At 38.0% G+C, this 13,843-nt stretch overlaps 1 protein-coding gene across 1 annotated transcript; it reads left to right on the forward strand.

Annotated features, from left to right (window-relative positions):
* Positions 1-578: 578 nt before the first annotated feature.
* Positions 579-13,446, forward strand: rilpl2 (Rab interacting lysosomal protein-like 2). The gene is made up of 4 exons (XM_041788626.1): positions 579-1,008; positions 1,083-1,234; positions 4,748-4,870; positions 9,179-13,446. The coding sequence occupies exons 1-4, from the start codon at positions 715-717 to the stop codon at positions 9,198-9,200; spliced, it is 591 nt and encodes a 196-aa protein (XP_041644560.1). The 5' UTR covers positions 579-714; the 3' UTR covers positions 9,201-13,446.
* Positions 13,447-13,843: the final 397 nt, after the last annotated feature.

The following is a 13,843-nucleotide window of genomic DNA, read 5'->3' on the forward strand; positions in this document are numbered from 1 at the left end:
TAACATTTCAGCAGACAAAACTTGTCTTTGAATATGTAGCTAGTGCCTCTCAGTCACAACCCAGGATCTCATTTAACTCCCTGAATGATACATTCACAACAAAAAATTCAGAAATTTAGAAACGGTACATAATTAATACTTTTAAAATACACTTCTATTATTATTATTGTTGTTGTTGTTGTTGTTGTTGTTGTTATTATTATGGCACATCGCATTTTTCCCAAATCAGGCCGACCTCTCACGCGAACAGCTATTTCAGAAACAGATCTAGACATTATCTTTTTGAAGAAGAGACTCGAAAGAAATAGAATCGACAACACAGAGGAAATACAATTCCACAAAATGATATCACGTGCCTTCTCAACTGATTCTGACAGGTTAAAGAACTGTTTCACCTGTAAATAACGTCTACACGCTCTTTGGAATCTAAAAAAAACGAACCTGGCGTCACTACAGAGTGGTTCATCTTGACACGAACACGATCTTTGTACTCACCTGTCGCTAGGATACTTTGCCCTCCTCTGTTGTACACACAGTCACGTTATTGGTTGATGAATGATGGGGGAAGTGCTGCCGCGCTGGAAGTTTCTCACTTTCTGTCCGTGAATGTGAAGCCGAAGACAACACGAAGGAAAGCGCTGTTTAAAGAGTATTCAAATTCGAAGCTGTAGGGAGATACATCTGCTTTATTCGGGACTTTTCTATCTTTCCGTCATGGAGTTTGGTGAAGAGTCGTCTCCCACTCTGGCTTTCGAGAAGGACGCGTTCGAGCTGACGGTAGAAGATGTGTATGACATTTCCTACGTTATTGGACGAGATTTGTTAAAAATAAGCAGCACAGGCGAAGAAGTGTCAGATTTACAGTTCAGGATAGTCCGAGTTTTGGAAATGTTCGAGACTTTGGTCAACAAATACAACTTATCTCTGGAAGAGCTGAAAATGGAGCGGGACAACTTAAAGATTGAGCTGCACAGGATCCTACAGGAGAACTCGTCCGGGCAGGCCACGGTGAGTGCAAACGCATCATGTACCGTACAGATAGATGAGAACACTTCTGACATGTTTGTCATGTCTGTTGAAAGCAAACAGCGGGACCAAACCAGCTCGTGGTGGACCTGACAGACCCCAACAGACCCCGGTTCACCATGCAGGAGCTGAAGGAGGTGCTGCAGGAGAGGAACCAGCTGAAGGCCCAGCTCATGATGGCCCAGGAGGAGCTACAGCTCTACAAGAGGTAAGAAAAGGTCCAGTTATGATTATCTGACCTTTTTATTAAGTGCGTTTTAGCAATGTGGTATTAACCTGCAGTTACATGTATGAAGGAGAACAGGGTACTAAATCGTTTAACCTACTTTGTAACAGTGCATGTAGTATTGGTAAAGTGTTATCCATCTAGAGGACAGGACATTTATTTATACAACTTTTATTGTAATAATGCAGTATTTAGTTAGTTTTGTTTAGTCCACCTTACTAAACATACATGAGGAGGACAGAACATTGGTTAAAAAGGCTACAATCCTACAACCAAGAAAAGGACATTACCTTTGTTTGAATTTAACTTGAGTAATAGTAAAAATGCAGGTCTATAAATATGATCAAATAAAAGTAAAAAGTAATGGTTGAATTCCCTTGGATAGCCTAGTATTTAGTTTTATACCGGGGGATTGAAAACCAAAGATTTGATATAGGGATGTATGATACTGGATTTTCACCAATATCTGATATGCTGACATTCAGGAATCCAAAATAGTATTGACATGTTATTGGATCAGCAGATATTGGCATGAAAAGAAAACCATAAACATCAGCAGACAAGACCATTTCTGCCAGAATTTTCAATCAATATATCACTGTAAAAATCAGCCTATATCAGCTGAAATGTCAACCTATATTGGCTGCAAATATCAGTACTTATACCCTCTGCAAATATTTGCCTATATCAACCATAGATATTAGCCTTAATTAATTGCAAATATCAGTCAGTACACCATATTCCAAATTATTATGCAAATTATGTTTTTCTCTAATTTTCCTAGTTGATGCAAATTACAGTCAGTATAACTTTCAAGTTACCAACTGTTAGAGCATGATTGAAATTTTATTGAACAAACCTCCCAATGATAACTTTTTTTTTTTTCAAAAATAAAAACTCAGAATGCACCATTCCAAATTAGTATGCACAGCACAGTTTAAAAACATTTTATAGGTTGTAAAGAACTGAAAATGGTCATTTGTGGAATTTGCAGCATAAGGAGGTCATATTTACTGAACTCAAAAGCAATTTCAATCAAAAACATCTTAACAGGCCAAGTTACATGTTAACATAAAGACCACTTCTTTGATATAACCTTCACAATTCTTGTTCCATTAAACTTGTGAGTTTTTTGGAGAGTTTCAGCTTGAATTTCTTTGCAAGATGTCAGAATATCCTCCCAGAGCTGCTTTTTTGATATAAACTGCCTCCCACCCTCATAGATCTTTAGCTTGAGGATGCTCCAAAGGTTCTCAATAGGGTTGAGGTCAGGGGAGGATGGGGGCCACACCAAGAGTTTCTCTACTTTTCTGCCCATAGCAGCCAATGACACAGAGGCATTATTTGCAGCATGAGATGGTGCATTGCAATGCATGAAGATCATTTTGCCAAGGAAGGCACGGTTCTTCTTTTTGTTCCGTGGAAGAAAGTGGTCGGTCAGACACTTTGTATACTTTGCCATGGTCATTTTCACACCTTCAAGGACCCCAAAGGGGCCTACCAGCTCTCACCATGATTCTGGCCCAATTGGCAAGTATTGGCCTATATCAGTTAGAAGTATCAGCCTGTATCAGCTGAAAATATTGAGCTATATCAGCTGTAAATACAAGCCCATAAGGGCTGCAAATCCTGTCCTATATCGGTGGCAAGTATTGGCCTATATCAGCTGTAAATAGCAACCTATTGTGTATTTGCTGTAATTATCAGGATATATCAGCTGTAAATATCAGCTGCAAGTATTGTCCTATATTGGTCGCAAGTAGATGCATTAGTCTCTAAACCTTTTTACCATTTTGTCAATCATTTTTGTACAATCTGGAAAGCATTTTGAACTGCAATTGAATTTGTTTGAATGGTGCTAGGCTATATGAATAAAGTTTGATTGATTGATTGATTGATTGAAGTATTGGCCTGTATCAGCTGTAAATAGCAACTTAGTGTGTATTTGCTGTAATTATCAGCCTATATCAGCTGGAAATATTGGCAGAATGTACAAAGAAGTTTGTGAAGTTGTGGGCTGGACCAACAGACCTCCATAAGTGGAAATCTTTTCTCTATTTATTCTCATTTCTTAAACTTTAAATTATGAATTACATTCATGTATGGGTATGGATATCGGTAAGTGAATTTGTAGATATCAGCATACCAGATGTTGACAAAAATCAAATATTGTGCATCTGTAGTGATATTTTCAAATTCATTTTAGCTGATAATTTTATGAACAATTAGGTCTGTAATTATTTGGACACTGACGCAATTTTTACCGTTGCACTTCTATTCACTACCATGATGGATTTTAAATAAAGCAATCAGAATTTGACTGATGTTTCGACTCTAGCTTCAGTTTAAGGGGTTTCACAAAAATATGGCATGTTCCATTTAGGGATTACAGCCAAAAATAAATCCTCACAGACTGTGCACATCTTCCTTTAATTTATTGGACTTTTTGGAGTGTAAACAAATCCTAATCTGTTGTTTACTTTCATGTGATTCAGGGCCTGAAATCAGTTGTTCCTGCAGCTCTAAAACAATAGTTGTAAATGGCAGCCATAATAAATGTGATGCGGCAGAGCAGTGCAACTTCCTGGTTAGTTTTCTGAACAAAGCAGCTGTGAGGAGTTTATAGCAGGTTATGAAACAGACTGAAATAAACTCAGATGTCTCTTCATGACCTGCAAAAGCTGAAGACATCAGCAGGGACAAAACAGATTATTGCTTTATACTTCTTCTGAAGGTCTGTCACGGGTTAGGTGTCAGACAGGGAGATTTACAGCATACTAAAAAATGATTGTTTACACTTTTAACAGAAAAGACTCACACTGACAACTAATTTGACCTTTATGAGAAGTAAGGGACAAGATCAGCAGATAGATGTGTTAAAAAGTTGATGTGATGCTAGACAAGTTGTTGCCTGAAATTGATAGTATATAAACTGTCCATTACATTAAACACTCACCAACTGATGCCATGTTTTAGACCAAGCTTACTGGCCACTTTATTATGTACACCTTAGCAGCGGGTTGGTCCACCTTTTACCCTCAGAGCTGCTGTAATTCTTCATGGCATGTATAAGGCATGGTGCTGGAAACATTCCTCAGAGATTGGCGTCCACATTTACATGGATGCATCACACAGTACAGATTTGTTAGCAGCACGTCCATGATGCACATCTCCTGTTCCCATGCGCTTTATTGGATTGAGATCCAGTGACTGTGGAGGCTGTTTGACTACAGTTAACTCACTGTCATGTTAGAGAAACTAGTCTAAGATGATGTTGTGTTAACCTGCTGGTAGATGGATATACTGTGGTCATTAAGGGATGGACATGGTCAGCAACATTCATGCATATAATTCTGAAAAAAAGTACAGCATGTTTTTTTAAGCCACTTATCCCAGTTTTCAAGTTGAAGAGGTGAATTTAAGACACGATTTTGATTTTAAAGTGTAGATTCTGTTCAGCTGTTTCCTTACAGCTCTTCTTCCTTTCTTCTACAGTGGGCTTATCCCACCGGGCGAGCCTGCCATGGTGGAAGTGGATCTGGAGTCTGAAGAAGCTACAGAGAGCAGCCCAGCCACGATAAACGACACAAAAGGAGAGAAGACAACCATAGGCAGACTGTGAGTAGCAGACACATGATTTACTCAAAACCGCCTGAGAATCAGAATCAGAATCTTTATTGTCCTGTGAAGTCAAATTAGTGTTGCAGCAGGTGCACACAAAAGACAAGGTACACAATGACAACATCAGCAGTGAGAATAAGACCCAATTAAAAGCATAAATGTCAGACATAATAAAAAACAACACAATATAGGAAACACCATACACATACACAAAATCAATAACAAAAGTTCAGTCCAGAGCTCATACCAAAAATGGAAAATTACTACCAAGTAATGCTAAAAAGTGCAATGTGTGGATGTGCAAATGAGCAACAACAGTGCAAGAAGAACAGGAGCAACCTGAGGGCTAATTGCCATTAAGTAAATTAATTGCACTGGGGATAAATGAGACCTGAAGTCTTTTAGTGTTCCTCATAGGTGCCCTAAAACGATGGCCTGAGGGCAAAAGCTCAAACTTGCTCTGAAGCGGATGATTATTTTCAGGTGTTATTACATTTTCGGGAAATTATTACATTATAGGGTGCTATAGGCCCTAACCCTAACCTTTTTAATATTGTGGCAATTATTTGTAATTAGGTGGTATTTTTCCAAGTTATTGCTTATCAATAAAATGGTAATTTTCTATATAAGTTTCTTGATCCTTCCCAGGTAATTTCTTTATTGTGGCCCACTAAATTAAGGTGAGTCCCTCCTGAATAATTTTTAAGTAATTGTTAGGGTTAGGGCCAAGGGTTAGGGGGAAATATCACCTAACTACCAGAGAATTGACACAGTATTACAAGGAATTACTTGATAATTGATATATTACACCTAGGTAAATACTTCCTTAAAATTACCATATTGCCAAGTTATTACTTGGTAAAATGCCAATTTATTACCAGGTACTTACCATCTTATCCTTGAGAAATTACTGCATGACTACACATTTTACCCAAAAATGTCTATGTAATTAGGGCCCACTGAATTAAAGTGTCACTGATAATGATTTTATGTAAACAAGCCATGCTTTCTTACTCAGCATGTGTACAGTTGATTGGTTGGACAATCTTAGAACCCATGAAGAGATACTGTCTGATATATGATCAATGTCTCTGGGAATCAGTGCCATTTCCTCTGTCATTTTGTTGCAGTAAGTAGTTGGTTTTGAGCAACTTGCAGGAAAAATGTTCTTCTTTGTGCAGCGTTTACCCTCCAGCAGAGATGGGCACTCGAGTCCGTGACTTGGACTCGAGTTGCACTTAAGTCGCACACATCAGTGACTTGAGAATTTAATTGGACTTGTGTGCTAAAGACTCGAGACTCGACTCGGACTCGTGATTTGGGACTCATGCACAATCTTCGGTTTTTAATTTTTCCGTCATGATCTCTTGTCCTCATGTTATTTTTTGCCCCTTTCCTCCCCTTACGTTTGACAGTTCGTGCGCCTTACACAGCACCAACAGCCACTCTCCTCTCTTCCTCATCTTCGTTCATGCTGCCATGACACACAACCGCCCGCGTGAGCCATGGGTGTGCGCAATGTTAAAATATGACGTGGTTAATAATCCCTTAATATCATATTTTTATGGGGAAGAAATTAATGTTGGAATTTCTACATTAATGCTTATTGATAAAGAATGTACATAAAAGACGACAGGAACATTAAAGCTTTAAATATGGTTCATGGAGGCAGCGAGAAACAGAGACAGATAGATACTAGGCTGTAACAGATAAATGAGTAACTAAGGAGTCCTTGAGATTTCAGCTGAATTAAGTAAAATTTAGTTTGATTTTACCCATATAAAGACATTCACACCATAAATGATGACAGAAGTTTCTTAAGGAGAATGGAGAAATACTCAGCATACTCTGTTGAAGATCTGTCTGAGTGAGAATTAGAAATGATTATTGAGTTTTTATTTTATTTCAGAATAACAGTTAGTGTTTTTGTGTTAGTATAAAATTACTATCATTAAAGAAATATATCTGACAAATAACAAGCACATTTAATCTCCAGTGTCTCAGTGTCTGTCTCTATCAGTGAAGTCTGACTTATGTGTCTGTAGTGTTTCATATGTACACAGAGAGGAGCTTTATTCAGAGGAGAGCTGATATTGATCATGTTGATGAGGGATCTTATAGCAGAGGTACATATGATATACAACACATACATTCCCAACAACAGAACTGTGGCTAGTGAAACACTGAGTGGCTAGTAGCCATTAGTCACATTGGCTGGTGTGAAAAAAGTTAATGTCAAGCCCTGTTCATATGTAAGTGTACACATGCGCACACCACGGCGACCCGGCCACAGACAACTCCCCCACCATACTGATAGTGATAATACAGCACAGGATTTAAATTACTCAGAACAATGCAGTGGTCTAAGCAGACTGGATGTCAGAGGCAGATCATAGAACGCCCATTACAACCAACGGAGACTTGAGACTTGACTTTGACTCGTGACCAAAAACTTGAGACTTGACTTGGACTTGCAAAAAATGACTTGTGTGCATCTCTGCCTTCCAGTCATAAATGCCATCGTTTCTTGGTTCGTCTCTAGAGTTCATCAGAATATAAGTTACACTGTTGCTTCATCAGGTCTGATGTCAAGGGGAGAAGAAAACATAAAAAATGTTTATTAAATCAAGGTCAGATTGATCAATTTGAACACTTTTCAGGTATTCAGAGATTGTAAACCCTGATTGGCTTTAGCGCCACATTGTCAGATTACTGACTATAGGAGCAGATAGTGGTGGGTGGTAAACTGGTATCAAAACTGTTGACAGTAAATTTCTGCCACAGAATGGATTTTTGTAACCCCATCATCACTGGTTTAAATGCATGTGCTGCATTGTAGGGCACACATGGCAAAACCGCTGCCACCATTGGTGTAGCAGAGTGATATTTGACAAACAACAGCTTGGTACAGTCAACAAAATGTTTGTTCTTGCATTACGAGCAGCTGGGAAACTAACTAAAGGGAACTAAATCTTATCATGGCTTAATCAGTATGTAAAGGTGTATTTTAACTCTTGAGTTGCTTGTTTTAACTTCATGATGAGTCAAAAATCTGTGGCTGTGGCATTAAACAAGGTCAGAGAGAAGCAGCTGTAAACTGGCTGAGTAGCAGCCAAAGAGAAGCTAAATCAATGATACACTACTTTCATCAAGTTCTTCACAGTAAGTCTGTAGTTGTTGTTTTTTTCAAATACTTGTATTGTGAAAGTCCACATCAGAAAATGTGCTCAAGTCGGTAGCAGCTTAACGCACTTCATCAAGGTGGACAATGACGCTTAAGACCATGAGTGCAGTGAGAAAATAAGGACACAGAGAGATTTAACATTTTTCTATGTTCGTATGCTCACACGTGAGCTCAGTATGCCATCAAAGGTTATTTTAGGGGGAGGAGGGAGGTTATAACATGTAAATATGCATTTAAATGCATTATCTCTTTTTAATTTTGTATCGTGATATAATTCTGTCACAGTAAAGGAGATAGAAAGTCATTTCTCCAGAATACACCCAATCTTCAGTCTTATGCTCTGCTCCATTTAAGATCCAAACTACAACATTTTCCATTAAATATACTGGAAAGGTTAAAGATGTTTGGAAAACTTTGGTTTGTGGTTCTCACTAAGGAGGAGGAGGTGGATTGAATCAGAGAATCACTGTTTTAGACCACAGTGGACTATATGTCACCTATAAGCTAAATATCAGTTACATCAAGATTAATAGGTGCAAACTAAGTGGAAAAAAATGTTTTTATATTTATTTTAGGCTCCAAAGGGATATGATGCAATCACCTCTACAGTGTAAGACAGACAGAACGGCAAAAAAACATGACTATTTTGAGTTATAGCTAAAATGCACTCCTTTGTATCTATTTATAGGGCTTCATATTGTTACAGATCTGTTGGACAACTCTGTATTTTGTAACATGCAGGCCTAGTTCAGACGTTTATTTCTGGCTACAAACCTCTCAAAGCCATCCACCTCAGATGGCAAAGTTTCAAGTAAAAGTTCAGCAGAAAGCACATGATGTTGAAGTGAGCGAGCAGGGAGACGTTCTCACAGTCCGTCTGCTGTCTCCTAATCATATACTTGTGACCAAATGAATTCATGCTGATGCTGCTGAGGATGTTTGTGTAAGCGAGTGCTGACCCAGAGACGGACGGAGAGGCAGGAAACGCCGTCTGCCAAACTGCTGCTGCTGTCACCAATTACAGGCCTCCATGACTCAATGTTGCTGTCTCATACTGTGCAATTTTACGGGCTTTTTTTCCCACATTTTCTCCGTTAACTCTTGACCTTCTCTGTTTTTAGGTTTTCATTCAAGAAAAAATAAGCAAGCCTCTTCAACAGAACAGACCACATAGAAGCCAAACCGGATCCATCAGCACAACTTTGTTTAACCACTTTTATATAGACTCTTTTTTACTTTATGTATTATGTCAATCTAACAAGCACTGTGTTTTGTACTGGAAATGTTATTATTGTAAGATGGGTTATAGTTTTTAGTTATTTTAAAAGGAAGGTTATCAAATGAAGATATGGAATTAAACTGGAAAGTATTATTTAACTAGTGAACAAGCAGAGATATTGTTCAACACCTTTTTTCTTAAAATGAAATTATTTATACGCTCTTAAAGTTGATTTGTTAATCAAAATCAAGTCTTAATGTTGTCAGATAATCTTTAAAACATTTTATGTGACCTTTATACCTTTATAGCGAGGAGAAATGGTCCCTTTCCTCTGAGTTTCAAACAATGATACTTATTAATCACACCTGAAGTCAGTACAAGTGTAATTTCTCTAGTTTTATATGTCAACAGTCTATGACATCACTTCACGTGTATCAGTAAAAGGTTGACAGTGAAACTCAAATATTTATCAAGTTAAAGCTCCTGTGAGGAAATGTGTCAAGTCTGGCGCCCCCTGTGGACAAAATGTGGCCTTTTATATTTACTAATTTGTCTTATTAGTTCAAAAGAATAATTATCCTGCTTTCTCTTAAGCAGGTCAGATGTCTCACTCATAATTAATCTTTATTGTTAAAAATGTAACCAAAAAGACCATTTTGCATGCAATTAATTTCTTTGTTCATCTCATACCCCACATCAGCAGCTTTAATTCAGGTTGTAATAATAACAATACTGAAAAAACGCAATTCTGATGGCCTTATTTGCTTTATTGTGTCAAATATCATATTCCCATTGAAAGAGACAAGTTTAATGTCTCTTTAATAAATATCTTAATACTCCTCACTTGAGCTTTAAAATGAAGTTATTAATGCACTGGAAATGTTGAGTTAAAGCCTTTGCACACCAAAGACGACGCAAATAAACAGCATGAAAATGTGAATAATTCAGATGAAAATTTGAACATGGCTTTCTTCTCACATTACAAGCAACATGATTTTATGAATAAATTATGCACCTACTTTTTCATGCACAACAGAGCCTGCTAAAGTATTCATTCCTTGGATGTTTTACCCTTTTTATTGATTTCATAAATCAAGCATAGTCCATATAATTTGGCTTTTTTGATGAAAAAACATCAAAGTAAATGTGTCTTCAGTGATTGAACTATAAAGACAATTGTGTCTGGAAGGTTCAGTCACTGGTTAATCAGTATTCCTGGCTACCTTTATACCATGAAGATAAAAGAACACTCCAAGCAACTCAGAGGGTATTGAAAGTATAAGTCAGGGGATGGATAAAAAAAATCCAGGACACTGAACATCCCTTGGAGTTCAGTTACATTCATCATCAAGAAATGGAAGGAATATGGCACATGTGTAAGTCTGCCTAGATCAAGCCATCCTCATGGGGTTGTTTGCCAAAAGGCATGAGGGAGACTCCATGGTAAAGTGGAGGAAAGTTCTTTGGCCTGATTAGACCAAAATGGTGCTTTTTGGCCATCAGACAAGACACTATGGATGTTTGGCAGACACCAAACACTGCATATCACCACAACCACACCATGCCCGCTGTGAAGCACAGTGGTGGCAGCATCATGCTGTGGGGATGCTTCTCAACAGCCAGCCAGTATGTGGCAAAGTGAACATGTTTTTATTTGATTGGCATTACTTTGCAGAAATCTGTTTTCACTTCGACATTAAAAAGGTTTTGTTTTTTGGAGGGCTCAAAAAAAGCCTAATTCTATTGTTCCTGATTGATTTATAAAATCAATACTAGGGTGATACTTTTATAGTGACTGTAGATTGAGTCCCTGTTTTCTGCGTGTTCCTACTGGCTTCACGATCAGAACCAAGCAGACCTACATGCTCTCTGAACAAAGAAAACTGTTCTCCCTGTGTCAGACCTGCTGTCAAATGTTTACAGTCTGCTGTGAGCTGGGTGGTTCAGTTTCATATGAGTGGTGCTGCAACTTGTGTATCTGCTAAAGGTGTCTTTAACCATCCCATGGCATGAAAACATATTGGCTGTAATTTTGCCATGGCTGATGTGAAAGCTTGTGTTGACTTTCTACAGGCACAAAAAATCCCAAAACACTGGAATTAATCACATGAAAGAAACGTGGCTGGTGTGCAAAGGCCTTAAGTCAAAATTAAGTCTTAATGAGCTCCTTGTTGGTCAGTAAGTTTTGTAAACTTTATCTGTCACTCTGAACTGTCAGCTGTCATACTGAGGAAAAATGGCCTCTTCCCAAAAAATCAAAACAATAAAATATCATCACATCATCTGGTGTTTTGTTCAAGATGTATCAAGTTATAAACTAAAATATGAATTCACCTATCTGTCTTATTTCTGATCTGAACTGTGGAAGATGTAAAAACAGCTTGTTTTAGGAGCATGTCTGAGAATGGATGAATGAGAAATAAAGAAGCTCTATGAGATAAGGTAATATTCGATGAATGGCTTTATGAATAACAAGACGCCAATGGAAATGTAGTCTCATCTGAAGGAAACATCATCCAAACTTACTGTATGATGCATGTTCTAAGGATCAGTAGTAATAATCTTAATGCAGTCATCTGAGGGTTGTAGAGGAGGCATGTCTGTAGATAATGTCCCTATACAATACACATTAATGGGCATTAATAGTTAACACAAAGTTCAGAGCATGATTAGTTATGTCTTAAAAAGTCTAAATGTTAAAGTGTTTTTATGTGATATTCACACAGAAATGCAAACACAAACTATTTTTAATATTAGACAAAGTTAACCACAGTAAATACAAAATGTATTTTTTTTAATGATTTCTTTTCCCCAGAATAAAAAAGCCTTCCAAACCTATCTGGCCCTATGTGAAAATGTAATTGCCCCCTGAACCTAATAACTGGTCGTGCCACCATTGGCAGCATTAACTGCAAACAAGTGTTTGAAATAACTGCAATTTTGGCCCACTATTCTCTGCAGAATTGTTTGAGTTCAGCCACATCATAAGGGTTTTAGAGCATGACCAGCCTGTTTAAGGTCATGCCACAGCATCTCAATCACAGTTAATTCTGGACTTTGACTAGGCCACTCCAAAACCTTAATTTTAACGCCATTCAGAGGTGGACTTGCAGACATCTTTTGGATCATTGTCCTGCCCCATAATCCATGACCCAGACCACACTACCACCACCATGTTTGACTGTTGGTTTGATGTTCTTTTCATGAAGTGTTATTTTTACTCCAGATGCAACAGGACGAACGCTTTCCAAAAAGTTATTTTTGTCTCGTCAGTCCACAGAATAAATATCCAAAAAGTGTTGGGGGATCATTGAGTGTTTTATTGGCAAATAGCCGAGCCTTTGTGATCTTTTTTGGTCAGCAGTGGTTTTGGCCTTGGAACTCTCCCATGGATGCAATTTTTGTTAAAATCATGAACACCGACTTTGACTGAGACAAGTGAGGCCTGAAGTTCTTTGGATGTTTTTCTGGGTTCTTTTGTGACCTCTTGGATGAGATGTTAGTGAGCTCCTGGAGTAATTTTGGTCAGCTGGCCACTCCTGGTAAGGTTCACTACTGTTATAAGTTTTCTACATTTGTGGATAATGGCTCTTGCTGTGGTTCACTGGAGTCCCAAAGCTGTAGAAGTGGCTTTGTAACCCTTTCCAGACTGATGGATATCAATGATTTTGTTTCTCACCTGTTTTCAACTTAGTTTAGCATGAAGTGTTGCTTTTGAGATCTTGTGGCCTACTTCACTTTGACAGGTTCAATTTAAGGGATTTATGAATTCAACAGGCCTAGGTGTGGCCAGTGAAATTGAACTCAACTTTCCAAAAAAATTCGGTAAATCACAGTTAATTCTTGATGTAACAAGGGAGGCAAATATTTTTTGCCAAGGGCCAGGTAGGTTTGGGTGGCTTTTTTCCCTAGATGAATGAAATCATTTAAAAACAGCATTGTGTATTTACTCAGGTTTTCTTTGTCTAATATAAAAGTATGCTTAATGATCTGAAACATTAAAGTGTGAGAAATGAGTATCACAATTAAGTAAACCAGGACGGGGGCAAATACCTTTTCACAGCACTGTATTGTAAAGAAAAACAGGCTAGTTTTAACCACATGGTCTTTATCAGGACATAGGAGCATCTGTACTGTATGAATGCAGATTAAATAAAAGACATTTAAACACCTTGGCTCCAGTGAGTGTGCCTGAAGATGGCTCAGTGGCATCACTTTTACTGTAGGTAATATTTATATCTGTAAGGGCACTCAGCGCTACCTGAAGTTTACCATCCTGCACTGAGCAAACCCAGATTTGTCTTTCAACTGAGATACCTCTGCTGTCATACTTCACATTTCTTGGCTGTATCATGTAATGGAACCAAAATTTAAGTTTCTGATCCGAAATTGTACTTCTAGTTGTTTTCAAGATACTCTTCTGCAACAGTTGTGCAAAAAGCTGCATTATCCTCACAAACATCACTGTGTGATGGATGTAAAAATGACGCTGGCTTGCTTCAGTAATCTACACATCAAAGTGCTTATCACACAACCACAACATACTCGGCTCTGTTCCCACAAAGGA

The sequence above is a fragment of the Cheilinus undulatus genome, linkage group 5 (assembly GCF_018320785.1).
Source record: "Cheilinus undulatus linkage group 5, ASM1832078v1, whole genome shotgun sequence".
In the NCBI taxonomy this organism is placed as follows: domain Eukaryota; kingdom Metazoa; phylum Chordata; class Actinopteri; order Labriformes; family Labridae; genus Cheilinus; species Cheilinus undulatus.